At 54.5% G+C, this 13,690-nt stretch overlaps 3 protein-coding genes across 4 annotated transcripts in view; 2 read left to right on the top strand and 1 right to left on the bottom strand.

Moving 5' to 3' along the window:
- Positions 1–6,992, top strand: part of GMPPB (GDP-mannose pyrophosphorylase B) — a 77,201-nt gene extending 70,209 nt beyond the window's left edge. The window contains exons 8-9 of the mRNA XM_075285813.1: positions 5,401–5,583; positions 6,672–6,992. Of these exons, the coding sequence (XP_075141914.1) occupies positions 5,401–5,583; positions 6,672–6,803 (315 nt within the window). The 3' untranslated portion in view covers positions 6,804–6,992. The remainder of the gene's footprint in view (positions 1–5,400; positions 5,584–6,671) is intronic.
- A 170-nt stretch (positions 6,993–7,162) lies between these two features.
- The window catches only part of RNF123 (ring finger protein 123), a 100,253-nt gene continuing 93,725 nt past the window's right edge, over positions 7,163–13,690 (bottom strand). For both annotated transcript variants that reach the window (XM_075285101.1, XM_075285100.1), the window contains 6 exons: positions 12,854–12,929; positions 12,694–12,778; positions 9,076–9,218; positions 7,684–7,778; positions 7,403–7,488; positions 7,163–7,324 (listed from right to left, as the gene is read on the bottom strand). In XM_075285101.1, coding sequence (XP_075141202.1) covers positions 7,225–7,324; positions 7,403–7,488; positions 7,684–7,778; positions 9,076–9,218; positions 12,694–12,778; positions 12,854–12,929 — 585 coding nt within the window. In that variant the 3' untranslated portion in view covers positions 7,163–7,224. The remainder of the gene's footprint in view (positions 7,325–7,402; positions 7,489–7,683; positions 7,779–9,075; positions 9,219–12,693; positions 12,779–12,853; positions 12,930–13,690) is intronic.
- On the top strand, positions 9,782–11,649 carry AMIGO3 (adhesion molecule with Ig like domain 3). Its single transcript, XM_075285968.1, has one exon. The coding sequence runs from the start codon at positions 10,039–10,041 to the stop codon at positions 11,503–11,505; it is 1,467 nt and encodes a 488-aa protein (XP_075142069.1). The 5' UTR covers positions 9,782–10,038; the 3' UTR covers positions 11,506–11,649.

Raw genomic sequence — 13,690 nt, 5'->3', positions numbered from 1 at the left:
CGGGAGATGACCGTCATTACCTCAGCAGTCAGTATATAGGAGTATATAGAGCGGGAGATGGCCGTCATTACCTCAGCAGTCAGTATACAGGAGTATATAGAGCGGGGAGATGGCCGTCATTACCTCAGCAGTCAGTATATAGGAGTATATAGAGCGGGAGATGGCCGTCATTACCTCAGCAGTCAGTACACAGGAGTATATAGAGCGGGGAGATGGCCGTCATTACCTCAGCAGTCAGTACACTGGAGTATATAGAGCGGGGAGATGGCCGTCATTACCTCAGCAGTCAGTATACAGGAGTATATAGAGCGGCCGTCATTACCTCAGCAGTCAGTATACAGGAGTATATAGAGCGGCCGTCATTACCTCAGCAGTCAGTACACAGGAGTATATAGAGCGGGGAGACGGCCGTCCTTACCTCAGCAGTCAGTACACAGGATTATATAGAGCGGGAGATGGCCGTCATTACCTCAGCAGTCAGTACACAGGAGTATATAGAGCGGGGAGATGGCCGTCATTACCTCAGCAGTCAGTACACAGGAGTATATAGAGCGGGGAGACGGCCGTCATTACCTCAGCAGTCAGTACACAGGAGTATATAGAGCGGCCGTCATTACCTCAGCAGTCAGTATACAGGAGTATATAGAGCGGGGAGATGGCCGTCATTACCTCAGCAGTCAGTATACAGGAGTATATAGAGCGGGGAGATGGCCGTCATTACCTCAGCAGTCAGTACACAGGAGTATATAGAGCGGGGAGATGGCCGTCATTACCTCAGCAGTCAGTATACAGGAGTATATAGAGCGGGGAGATGGCCGTCATTACCTCAGCAGTCAGTACACAGGAGTATATAGAGCGGGGAGATGGCCGTCATTATCTCAGCAGTCAGTACACAGGAGTATATAGAGCGGGAGATGACCGTCATTACCTCAGCAGTCAGTATATAGGAGTATATAGAGCGGGAGATGGCCGTCATTACCTCAGCAGTCAGTATACAGGAGTATATAGAGCGGGGAGATGGCCGTCATTACCTCAGCAGTCAGTATATAGGAGTATATAGAGCGGGAGATGGCCGTCATTACCTCAGCAGTCAGTACACAGGAGTATATAGAGCGGGGAGACGGCCGTCATTACCTCAGCAGTCAGTATACAGGAGTATATAGAGCGGGGAGATGGCCGTCATTACCTCAGCAGTCAGTATACAGGAGTATATAGAGCGGGGAGACGGCCGTCATTACCTCAGCAGTCAGTACACAGGAGTATATAGAGCGGGGAGACGGCCGTCATTACCTCAGCAGTCAGTATACAGGAGTATATAGAGCGGGGAGACGGCCGTCATTACCTCAGCAGTCAGTACACAGGAGTATATAGAGCGGGGAGATGGCCGTCATTACCTCAGCAGTCAGTACACAGGAGTATATAGACCGAGGAGACGGCCGTCATTACCTCAGCAGTCAGTACATAGGAGTATATAGAGCGGCCGTCATTACCTCAGCAGTCAGTACACAGCAGTATATAGAGCGGGGAGGTGGCCGTCATTACCTCAGCAGTCAGTATACAGGAGTATATAGAGCGAGGAGACGGCCGTCATTACCTCAGCAGTCAGTATATAGGAGTATATAGAGCGGGAGATGGCCGTCATTACCTCAGCAGTCAGTATACAGGAGTATATAGAGCGGGGAGACGGCCGTCATTACCTCAGCAGTCAGTATACAGGAGTATATAGAGCGGGGAGATGGCCGTCATTACCTCAGCAGTCAGTATACAGGAGTATATAGAGCGGGAGATGGCCGTCATTACCTCAGCAGTCAGTATACAGGAGTATATAGAGCGGGGAGACGGCCGTCATTACCTCAGCAGTCAGTATACAGGAGTATATAGAGCGGCGAGATGGCCGTCATTACCTCAGCATTCAGTATATAGGAGTATATAGAGCGGGAGATGGCCGTCATTACCTCAGCAGTCAGTATACAGGAGTATATAGAGCGGGGAGACGGCCGTCATTACCTCAGCAGTCAGTATACAGGAGTATATAGAGCGGGGAGACGGCCGTCATTACCTCAGCAGTCAGTATATAGGAGTATATAGAGCGGGGAGACGGCCGTCATTACCTCAGCAGTCAGTATACAGGAGTATATAGAGCGGGGAGACGGCCGTCATTACCTCAGCAGTCAGTATACAGGAGTATATAGAGCGGGGAGACGGCCGTCATTACCTCAGCAGTCAGTACACAGGAGTATATAGAGCGGGGAGACGGCCGTCATTACCTCAGCAGTCAGTATACAGGAGTATATAGAGCGGGGAGATGGCCGTCATTACCTCAGCAGTCAGTACACAGGAGTATATAGAGCGGGGAGATGGCCGTCATTATCTCAGCAGTCAGTACACAGGAGTATATAGAGCGGGGAGATTGCCGTCATTACCTCAGCAGTCAGTATACAGGAGTATATAGAGCGGGGAGGTGGCCGTCATTACCTCAGCAGTCAGTACACAGGAGTATATAGAGCGGGGAGATGGCCGTCATTACCTCAGCAGTCAGTACACAGGCGTATATAGAGCGGGGAGACGGCCGTCATTACCTCAGCAGTCAGTATATAGGAGTATATAGAGCGGGGAGATGGCCGTCATTACCTCAGCAGTCAGTACACAGGCGTATATAGAGGGGGGAGATGGCCGTCATTACCTCAGCAGTCAGTATACAGGAGTATATAGAGCGGGGAGATGGCCGTCATTACCTCAGCAGTCAGTACACAGGCGTATATAGAGGGGGGAGATGGCCGTCATTACCTCAGCAGTCAGTATACAGGAGTATATAGAGCGGGGAGATGGTCGTCATTACCTCAGCAGTCAGTACACAGGAGTATATAGAGCGGGGAGACGGCCGTCATTACCTCAGCAGTCAGTGCACAGGAGTATATAGAGCGGGGAGATGGCCGTCATTACCTCAGCAGTCAGTATATAGGAGTATATAGAGCGGGGAGATGGCCGTCATTACCTCAGCAGTCAGTACACAGGCGTATATAGAGGGGGGAGATGGCCGTCATTACCTCAGCAGTCAGTATACAGGAGTATATAGAGCGGGGAGACGGCCGTCATTACCTCAGCAGTCAGTATACAGGAGTATATAGAGCGGGGAGACGGCCGTCATTACCTCAGCAGTCAGTATACAGGAGTATATAGAGCGGGGAGATGGCCGTCATTACCTCAGCAGTCAGTACACAGGAGTATATAGAGCGGGGAGATGGCCGTCATTACCTCAGCAGTCAGTATACAGGAGTATATAGAGCGAGGAGATGGCCGTCATTACCTCAGCAGTCAGTATACAGGAGTATATAGAGCGGGGAGATGGCCGTCATTACCTCAGCAGTCAGTACACAGGAGTATATAGAGCGGGGAGATGGCCGTCATTACCTCAGCAGTCAGTATACAGGAGTATATAGAGCGGGGAGATGGCCGTCATTACCTCAGCAGTCAGTACACAGGAGTATATAGAGCGGGGAGATGGCCGTCATTACCTCAGCAGTCAGTATACAGGAGTATATAGAGCGGGGAGACGGCCGTCATTACCTCAGCAGTCAGTACACAGGAGTATATAGAGCGGGGAGATGGCCGTCATTACCTCAGCAGTCAGTACACAGGAGTATATAGAGCGGGAGATGGCCGTCATTACCTCAGCAGTCAGTATACAGGAGTATATAGAGCGGGGAGATTGCCGTCATTACCTCAGCAGTCAGTATACAGGAGTATATAGAGCGGGGAGATGGCCGTCATTATCTCAGCAGTCAGTATACAGGAGTATATAGAGCGGCCGTCATTACCTCAGCAGTCAGTATACAGGAGTATATAGAGCGGGGAGGTGGCCGTCATTACCTCAGCAGTCAGTACACAGGAGTATATAGAGCGGGGAGACGGCCGTCATTACCTCAGCAGTCAGTGCACAGGAGTATATAGAGCGGGGAGATGGCCGTCATTATCTCAGCAGTCAGTACACAGGAGTATATAGAGCGGGAGATGACCGTCATTACCTCAGCAGTCAGTATACAGGAGTATATAGAGCGGGGAGATTGCCGTCATTACCTCAGCAGTCAGTACACAGGAGTATATAGAGCGGGGAGACGGCCGTCATTACCTCAGCAGTCAGTATATAGGAGTATATAGAGCGGGGAGATGGCCGTCATTACCTCAGCAGTCAGTATACAGGAGTATATAGAGCGGGAGACGGCCGTCATTACCTCAGCAGTCAGTACACAGGAGTATATAGAGCGGCCGTCATTACCTCAGCAGTCAGTATACAGGAGTATATAGAGCGGCCGTCATTACCTCAGCAGTCAGTATACAGGAGTATATAGAGTGGGGAGATGGCCGTCATTACCTCAGCAGTCAGTATACAGGAGTATATAGAGCGGGGAGATGGCCGTCATTACCTCAGCAGTCAGTACACAGGAGTATATAGAGCGGGGAGATGGCCGTCATTACCTCAGCAGTCAGTACACAGGAGTATATAGAGCGGGGAGATGGCCGTCATTACCTCAGCAGTCAGTATACAGGAGTATATAGAGCGGGGAGATGGCCGTCATTACCTCAGCAGTCAGTACACAGGAGTATATAGAGTATATATAGCGGGGAGACGGCCGTCATTACCTCAGCAGTCAGTATATAGGAGTATATAGAGCGGGGAGATGGCCGTCATTACCTCAGCAGTCAGTACACAGGAGTATATAGAGCGGGGAGACGGCCGTCATTACCTCAGCAGTCAGTATACAGGAGTATATAGAGCGGGGAGATGGCCGTCATTACCTCAGCAGTCAGTATACAGGAGTATATAGAGCGGGGAGATGGCCGTCATTACCTCAGCAGTCAGTATACAGGAGTATATATAGCGGGGAGATGGCCGTCATTACCTCAGCAGTCAGTATACAGGAGTATATAGAGCGGGGAGACGGCTGTCATTACCTCAGCAGTCAGTACACAGGAGTATATAGAGCGGGGAGACGGCCGTCATTACCTCAGCAGTCAGTATACAGGAGTATATATAGCGGGGAGATGGCCGTCATTACCTCAGCAGTCAGTATACAGGAGTATATAGAGCGGGGAGACGGCCGTCATTACCTCAGCAGTCAGTACACAGGAGTATATAGAGCGGGGAGATGGCCATCATTACCTCAGCAGTCAGTATACAGGAGTATATATAGCGGGGAGATGGCCGTCATTACCTTCACCTCGGCTGTGGTTTCCGTGTTGGTGATCTCTAGTCCATGACGTTGCGCTGTGTGATGAGATATGGGGGCGACCTCCTGTTAGGGCCGGGGTTTCCTTCCAGGGTCTTACTTCTCCACAGTGGACAGCGTTCCCTTTTCGGGGTGCACGTTGCGGCTTCTTACTTGCTTTGTTTCTCTCCAGGATCCTTCTGCCAAGATTGGAGACAACTGTTACATCGGCCCTAACGTGATCATCGGGCCCGGGGTGACGCTGGAGGACGGGGTGCGGATAAAGCGCTGTACGGTCATGAAGGGCTCCAGGATCCGCTCCCATTCCTGGCTGGAGTCCTCCATAGTCGGCTGGAGCTCAACTGTTGGACAATGGGTGAGGAGCCCGGCTCGCTGTATAGGGGGTGCAAGCAGCGCCAAATTCTGCCCCCTGTGGTTCTCATTGTAGCCTAACCAATGGGGGAAGGGTTTGTGACACGTCTATAGCGGCCATTGTCTTCCTGTCCGATGGCGTTGTCCCAGTTTTGTGTTACGTCTCCATGTTGTGGGATTTCGGCCCTGTGGTCACCTCTATACAGGGTGTGCGGCGAGTGCGTACACAGAATGGCAGGGTGGACTCTAGCCGGTATATGACGCGTTTGTTATGAGTGATCATGTGACCGGACATGCGCGGCTGCAGGTACTGAGATGTCGCTGTCCGATCCCTCGCTGCGCCCTCTTTAAGGGAAATCTGTACAGTCGCTGTCGCTTATTATAAGAATTGCTGGCGCCGGCCTCCATGTAAGCAGCGCAACGCCGGGACATGGACTGACTGCGGCCAACACAACCTGGCTGCGGCTCATGAGCTCTCTGCGGTTGGCGCAGGCGCTACGTGCACAACGCACTTGAAAAAAAACCTTCTTTGTTTCTCCTTTGACACGGCGCAGCGAGAAAGCGACCTCTCGGTACCTGCAGCGCCACAAGCGCGCACGGCCGGTCACATGATCATTCATGAAACTGCGTCACATACCGGCTGCAGTCCGCCCTGTCATTCTGTGTACGCACTCGCCGCGCGCTCTGTATACCGCAGTGTGTACGAGACGAGTGAGCGGCCTGTGACTTATAGGAATGATGTCATTGGCCTAAGCAGGGTGACCTCACATAAGACGAGCTCGTGTGTCCCATCATGGCGGAGCGCACGCCATCTTGTACAGACTTGTCAGCGCTGATGGTGGGATTGTGAGGTCTGGCGGATGTCTAATGTGTATGGCGGCTTACGTGTTCCCACCTGTGATGTAGCAGCCCCTCCCCCGAGCGTCTAGGTGCGCCCAGCCGGCAGCGTCAGGGAGTTAAGGGGAGAAATGTCGGCTCAGGACTGACCAAGATGTAGTAGAGCTGGGCGCAGATGGCGCACTCCTGGTCAGTTCTGCTCGCACAGCTGAGGGCTCGTTCCAGTGTATCCGTTCATGGTGCTTTCTTATGCAGGTGCGGATGGAGAACGTGACCGTGCTCGGAGAAGACGTCATTGTAAACGACGAACTTTACCTCAATGGAGCCAACGTGTTACCCCACAAGTGCATCTCGGAGTCAGTGCCGGAGCCGCGGATCATCATGTAGAGGGCGCCGCGGTCTGACGTCTCCTCCATGCCACTGCTGTCCGGCTACTGGCCCGTGCCTTCACTGGTGACACTATGACGATTGGGGGGAGGGGAGGATACGTGACTGCTGTATAGTATATATTACCCCAGCATGGTGAGGGTTAATCGCATTTGGGGAGCCCCCCCCCTCCCCCGGTGTGTGTTTTGTTTCTGGGAATTTTCTTATAAAGATTTTTATATATATATATGTATATATATTTTTTGGTGTTTTTGTTATTCTTCCATCTTGTGAGGTTAAAGGTCGTGGTCATGTACCACGGCCCCGCCCCCATATGATGTGGGGGAGGGGATCTAGTATAACCATGGAGCAGACATGTCGGCTGGATAAATAATTTATTCCTCAGTTGTGTGACATCAGCAGCGGGGGAGGGGGTGCGGCGCTAGGGCCCCGGCGGCTTCTCGTAGTCCTCCACCCCCGTGATGGTGGCTTTACAGAAGAAACAGTCCTTGTTGTTCATCAGGTGTTGATTGATGCAGGCCCTGCAAAGGGTTAAAGGGGGGACAAAGATGACGATTGGGCGATGAGAGAAGAGGCGCGGGGGGCGGAGTCATACTCACTTGCAGGACTTGTGGGAGCAGGGTCTGAAGATGGCGGAGATGGGGTGAGCGTAGCAGATGGGGCACAGGTCCTCCTCGCTGGTGGGCTGTAAGACACAAGGAGGGTGTCAGGGCTGTGCGCAGTCAGGCTGCGGCCATTAATAATGCAGCGGCGGCGGTTTCCCGGGGAGGATCGCGTTCTCTACACAAAACTATTTTTATGCCGATCTGCAGTAAACTGATCGCTCCATCAGCAGAAAGGTCAGCGCGACACCGGAACGTTCCATAACCCCCGCACTGACCTGAGAGGCGGCCGCCGCCTGCTTGGACTCCTCCTGCAGGTGTCTCAGCATCGCCTCCACCTTGGCCAGCTCTTCTGCATTAATGTAATCGGTGTCTGCAGAAGAGAAAACGCCATCAGGGAGGTGCAAAGCGCCTCGCGCCGCCATCTTGTATCTGCCCCAGACACTCAGGGGTTACAGCGCTGCGCCCGCACCACTGTCCCGAAATAGAAGATTCTATAAATACCCCCAACATTAATACAAGATCCTGGTACAATGTGTGCGCCCCTGGGGGAGGGTCCGTGTCACCCCGAGACAAAGCACACCAGTCAGCGCCCCATGCTACATGCCCCCCCCCCCCCCTCTATCCTGTACACAGCGCCCTGCGCCCCATACTACATGCCCCCCCCCTCTATCCTGTGCACTGCATCCTGCGCCCCATACTATATGCCCCCCCTATCCTGCGCCCCATACTATATGCCCCCCCCTCTATCCTGCGCCCCATGCTATATGCCCCCCCCTCTATCCTGTACACAGCGCCCCATACTACATGCCCCCCCTCGATCCTGCGCCCCATGCTGTATACCCCCCTCTATCCTGTGCACAGTGCCCTGCCCCCCATGCTATATGCCCCCCCTCTACCCTGCGCCCCATGCTACATGCCCCCCCTCTATCCTGTGCACAGCGCCCTGCCCCCCATGCTGTATGCCCTCCCTCTATCCTGCCCCCCATGCTATATGCCCCCCCTCTATCCTGCCCCCTGCCCCCCATGCTGTATGCCCCCCCTCTATCCTGTACACTGCCCCCCATGCTGTATGCCCCCCCTCTATCCTGTACACTGCCCCCCATGCTGTATGCCCCCCCTCTATCCTGTACACTGCCCCCCATGCTGTATACCCCCCCTCTATCCTGTACACTGCCCCCCATGCTGTATGCCCCCCCTCTATCCTGCCCCCCATGCTGTATGCCCCCCCTCTATCCTACGCCCCATGCTATATGCCCCCCCTCTATCCTGTGCCCCATGCCCCCCCCTCTATCCTGTGCACAGCACCCTGCGCCCCATGCTGTATGCCCCCCCTCTATCCTGTACACTGCCCCCCATGCTGTATGCCCCCCCTCTATCCTGTACACTGCCCCCCATGCTGTATGCCCCCCTCTATCCTGTACACTGCCCCCCATGCTATATGCCCCCCCTCTATCCTGTACACTGCCCCCCATGCTGTATGCCCCCCCTCTATCCTACGCCCCATGCTATATGCCCCCCCTCTATCCTGTGCCCCATGCCCCCCCCTCTATCCTGTGCACAGCACCCTGCGCCCCATGCTGTATGCCCCCGCTATCCCGTACCCTGCGCCCCATCCTATATATGTATCCCCCCCCCCCCCCCTGGCAATATGGCGGCGGTGTACTTACAAGCCTGCAGGGAGAAATGTTTCTTGTCGGCAGGGGGCGCTGCGCCCCCTGGGGGGTTTGGCTCAGTCTGGCCCAGCAGATATTGGATGGATCGCAGCTGGAAACAAGGGTCGGCCAGTAAGACGTTGGTCGCTCGCTGAATCCTGAGGGCAAAGAGAAGACAATGAGATGGAAGGAGAATGATGGGAGTTACTGTAAATAATCTGCAGGACTACAACTCCCAGCAGGCACTGAGGATTACAGGGAGTGAGCGGAGATGGGCTGAGTCTTCCTGCAACAATAAGACAAGGCCCAGGGGATCGGCCGCTCGCTCAGATCTCCGGTCCATTATCTGCAGCAGACTCACATTACAGCCCGGGCAGCTTTAACCCTTTCCAAGCAGATCTGCGGAGACCAGAAATCCCACAATGGTCTGAGCCCTGCACAGGCCGGACCCCAAAGCGGCCATAGAAGGAAATGAGTGGGAATGTCCTGCACAGCTTTAATATTCTTGATGACATTGGGCCCCCCATGACTACCAGGGCCCGCTCAGCACCATCCCGTCCCCTGGCTCCATTCCCACATTGCCCCCAGTATAAGTGCAACGGGAAAGATGAAGAAGCCATTGAGAATATCGTCCAGGGAGAGCCCCCCCCCCCCCTCCTTACACTACAGAGGCAGCCAATGAGGGAGGGGGCAGAGACAGCGGCGCTGCCAGCAGCATTGATTCAACTCTCCACAAAGTCTGACAGCAGAGTCTCCGGAGCCGCCACCAGATCCCCATCACATTCTGTTCTTCAGAGGTCGCCGCAGAAGTTCACGTCCTCCATGGGAACTGGGACAATCTCGGGAAGCCATTGCCACCTCTGTGCACTCATCTGATGGCCCCTTCTGACCTGGGTGATATGCCCTCCAGCTCGACGCCTGCCCCAGCACAGGTACAGCCTTCACTCCTGACCACAGGACACTAAGTACTTGGCCACCATGACAAGCAGCTGCCGCCTGAGGCGGTGGACGGAGATCCAGGGAACTCTTCTGCTGCTGGTCGGATGGTCGTTGGCTTCTACTTGCCCCTCCAGTTGTCTCTGTGCTTCTGACCTCCTGAGCTGCACCAGAGCAGCCCTGACCGAGGTCCCCGACCATCTGCCTGCCATATCCGTCACTTTGGACTTGAGCCACAACAGTCTCCACACCCTGCATGGCAACTGGCTGGCCGGAGTCCCTCAGCTCCATGTCCTGCGCCTGAACCACAATGAGCTGAAGTGGCTGCTGGATGGGGCCTTCGAGAACGCCACCAACCTCCGGCACCTGGACCTCTCCTCCAACAGACTGCAGAGTATCCGAGAAGGACACTTCCATCTTCTCGTCAGCCTGGAGGAACTCCTGCTTTACAACAACTACATCACCCAGGTGGACGAGGCTTCCTTCACCAGACTGAGCAACATCCGAAAGATCTACCTGAGCTGGAACAACCTGACCACCTTCTCCTTCAGCTCCATGCACAACCTGACTCACCCCAATCTCCGCACCCTTGACCTGTCTGCCAACAAATTCATGGAGCTGCCGGTGGATGATATGTCTGCTGTACCTGCGTTCATCAAGAACGGCCTCTACCTGCACAACAACCCCCTGACCTGCGGCTGTGCCCTCTACACCCTCTTCCTCCAGTGGAAGCAGCGAGGCTTCTCCTCCGTCCTAGACTTCTGGCGGGAACACACCTGCCTCTACATGGGGAAGCCTCGGGCCGTGGTTCGCATCTTGGAGTCTCTGAATGGACTTGACAATTGCTCTTCTGGACCTGGACAAGAACTTGCAGATCCTGGACTAAAGGTTCTGGTGGGGAGGAGGCTGTTGGTGAGCTGTAACACCAGCTTGCCCAAGGAGAACACCACCTACCTCTGGATCTCACCTGCCTACGACTTCATCTTTCCTCCTGGAACCAGCAACCAGAGTTTTAGGATTCATCCAAATGGCAGCTTAGAGATCCACCGGGCACAACCCTGGAACTCCGGGGTCTATCTGTGCATTGCGGTCAACAGGCGGCTCAGTTATAACACAACACATGAAGTCAATGTGACTGTCCATTACCCCAAGCATGAGGTGGAGTCCTTCAATACGGGCCTCACCACCCTCCTGGGCTGCGTGGTCAGCCTGGTCCTCGTCTTCATTTACCTCTACATGACTCCATGCCAATGTTTCCGCTGCTGCCGGAAGCCCCCACAAACCCCCAGCCCACCGCAGGAGAGCAGCGCTCAGTCATCCATACTTTGTGGAACTCCACCAGTTAGCGAAGGGCCCAACAGCCGCAAAGTGGGAGCCAGCCGCCACGTTGTCTTCTTGGAACCAATAAAAGAAGGACGAACTGAAAAGAACCCGAAGATCTTGCAGCTGCGGTCGGACTCGGACTCTGCCAGCTCCGTCTTCTCAGACTGTCCCATTGTGCAGACATAGATGCATGGCGTGTGGTGGGCGGGCTGCAGGGTCTGCTGCATGGTGGGGTGCAGGCCTCTCCGGACTTGCTGCATTTTGTACCAGGTATTGACACAGGAATGTTCTTCTCTGCCGATGTCTCCTCTGTAACACAGCATGAACCCCTGTATGCCAGGAACCTGCCATGGATGCCACTGATCCTGGCATCAGTGTGCCGGTGACCCGGGGTCCGAGGCTGCGATCCTGCAGGTGACCCGGGGTCCGAGGCTGCGATCCTGCAGGTGACCCGGGGTCCGAGGCTGCGATCCTGCAGGTGACCCGGGGTCCGAGGCTGCGATCCTGCAGGTGACCCGGGGTCCGAGGCTGCGATCCTGCAGGTGACCCGGGGTCCGAGGCTGCGATCCTGCAGGTGACCCGGGGTCCGAGGCTGCGATCCTGCAGGTGACCCGGGGTCCGAGGCTGCGATCCTGCCGGTGACCCGGGGTCCGAGGCTGCGATCCTGCCGGTGACCCGGGGTCCGTGGCTGCGATCCTGCCGGTGACCCGAGGTCCGTGGCTGCGATCCTGCCGGTGACCCGAGGTCCGAGGCTGCGATCCTGCAGGTGACCCGGAGTCCGAGGCTGCGATCCTGCCGGTGACCCGGGGTCCGTGGCTGCGATCCTGCCGGTGACCCGAGGTCCGTGGCTGCGATCCTGCCGGTGACCCAAGGTCCGTGGCTGCGATCCTGCAGGGTCTTCTCCTGGAGGTTTTCACATTAATAAAGGTCTTTCAGCAGAGACGTCCTTCTGTTCAGCTCATGTCTCGGTCTCCCCTCCACCTACAGGCCAGACCCCATCTATTTGGTCAGAGATCCACTTCCCCCACCCTAATATGACGTTGGGGGGAGTTGTATGGGTAGCACTAGGGGGTTTATAGTTACCGCCGCTCCTCCATTAGTGGGAGGCATGTGCTTCTCTCCAGACTTTCCTCCTACTCCCCAGTAATAGAGCTAAAGTGTTTTCCTCCATCAAAGCCAAATCTCAGGGGAGGGGGGGGTGGGGGTTGGGTGATATTGGTTAGGGAAGTTTTGTTAGCAGGGGTGGGTGGGGGGGGCGCACCCCGCATGCTCTGAAGATCGACAAATATGCTGGGGGTTCTAGTGCCTCGAAAGATGCTGCATAAGACACAACTGAGGTCAGAGGACAACACAGGTCACTGGGTCACCACTCACCCCTGGGGGTCATCATCTACCAGCAGACGGACAAGGATACCGGTCACCGCCACCAGGATTGGGTAATGGTCAACACTCTCCAGACCTGAGGGAAGGAGCAAGGGAGACTGTGTTAGTGGAGGGCGGAGGGTTAATGGGCCATAAGGAAGAGTCATCTGACCTGGAAGCCGGAGAGTGACCACACGATCAAACAGATTCCTCTCCGCAGTCACCCGATTCAGGACCTGATTGAGAAGCTGCAGAAACGGGGAAACCAAAAGACAGGTCAGAACGGCCGACTGTAGGAGAAGTGACTACAATCTATTACTATCTGTTATCAGCCATGTCAGGAGTGAAGAGGCCGACTGTAGGACAGGAGAATACAATCTATTACTATCTGTTATCAGCCATGTCAGGAGAGGAGAGGCCGACTGTAGGACAGGAGAATACAATCTATTACTATCTGTTATCAGCCATGTCAGGAGAGGAGAGGCCGACTGTAGGACAGGGGAATACAATCTATTACTATCTGTTATCAGCCATGTCAGGAGTGAAGAGGCCGACTGTAGGACAGGAGAATACAATCTATTACTATCTGTTATCAGCCATGTCAGGAGAGGCTGACTGTAGGACAGGGGAATACAATCTATTACTATCTGTTATCAGCCATGTCAGGAGGGGAGAGGCCGACTGTAGGACAGGAGAATACAATCTATTACTATCTGTTATCAGCCATGTCAGGAGAGGAGAGGCCGACTGTAGGACAGGAGAATACAATCTATTACTATCTGTTATCAGCCATGTCAGGAGAGGAGAGGCCGACTGTAGTACAGGGGAATACAATCTATTACTATCTGTTATCAGCCATGTCAGGAGAGGAGAGGCCGACTGTAGGACAGGAGAATACAATCTATTACTATCTGTTATCAGCCATGTCAGGAGAGGAGAGGCCGACTGTAGGACAGGGGAATACAATCTATTACTATCTGTTATCAGCCAGGAGAGGAGAGGCCGACTG

This window comes from Leptodactylus fuscus, chromosome 8 (assembly GCF_031893055.1).
Source record: "Leptodactylus fuscus isolate aLepFus1 chromosome 8, aLepFus1.hap2, whole genome shotgun sequence".
Taxonomy (NCBI): Eukaryota; Metazoa; Chordata; class Amphibia; order Anura; family Leptodactylidae; genus Leptodactylus; species Leptodactylus fuscus.
The sequence above is the reverse complement of the archived record's forward strand: the minus strand, read 5'-3'. Positions and strand labels throughout refer to the sequence as shown.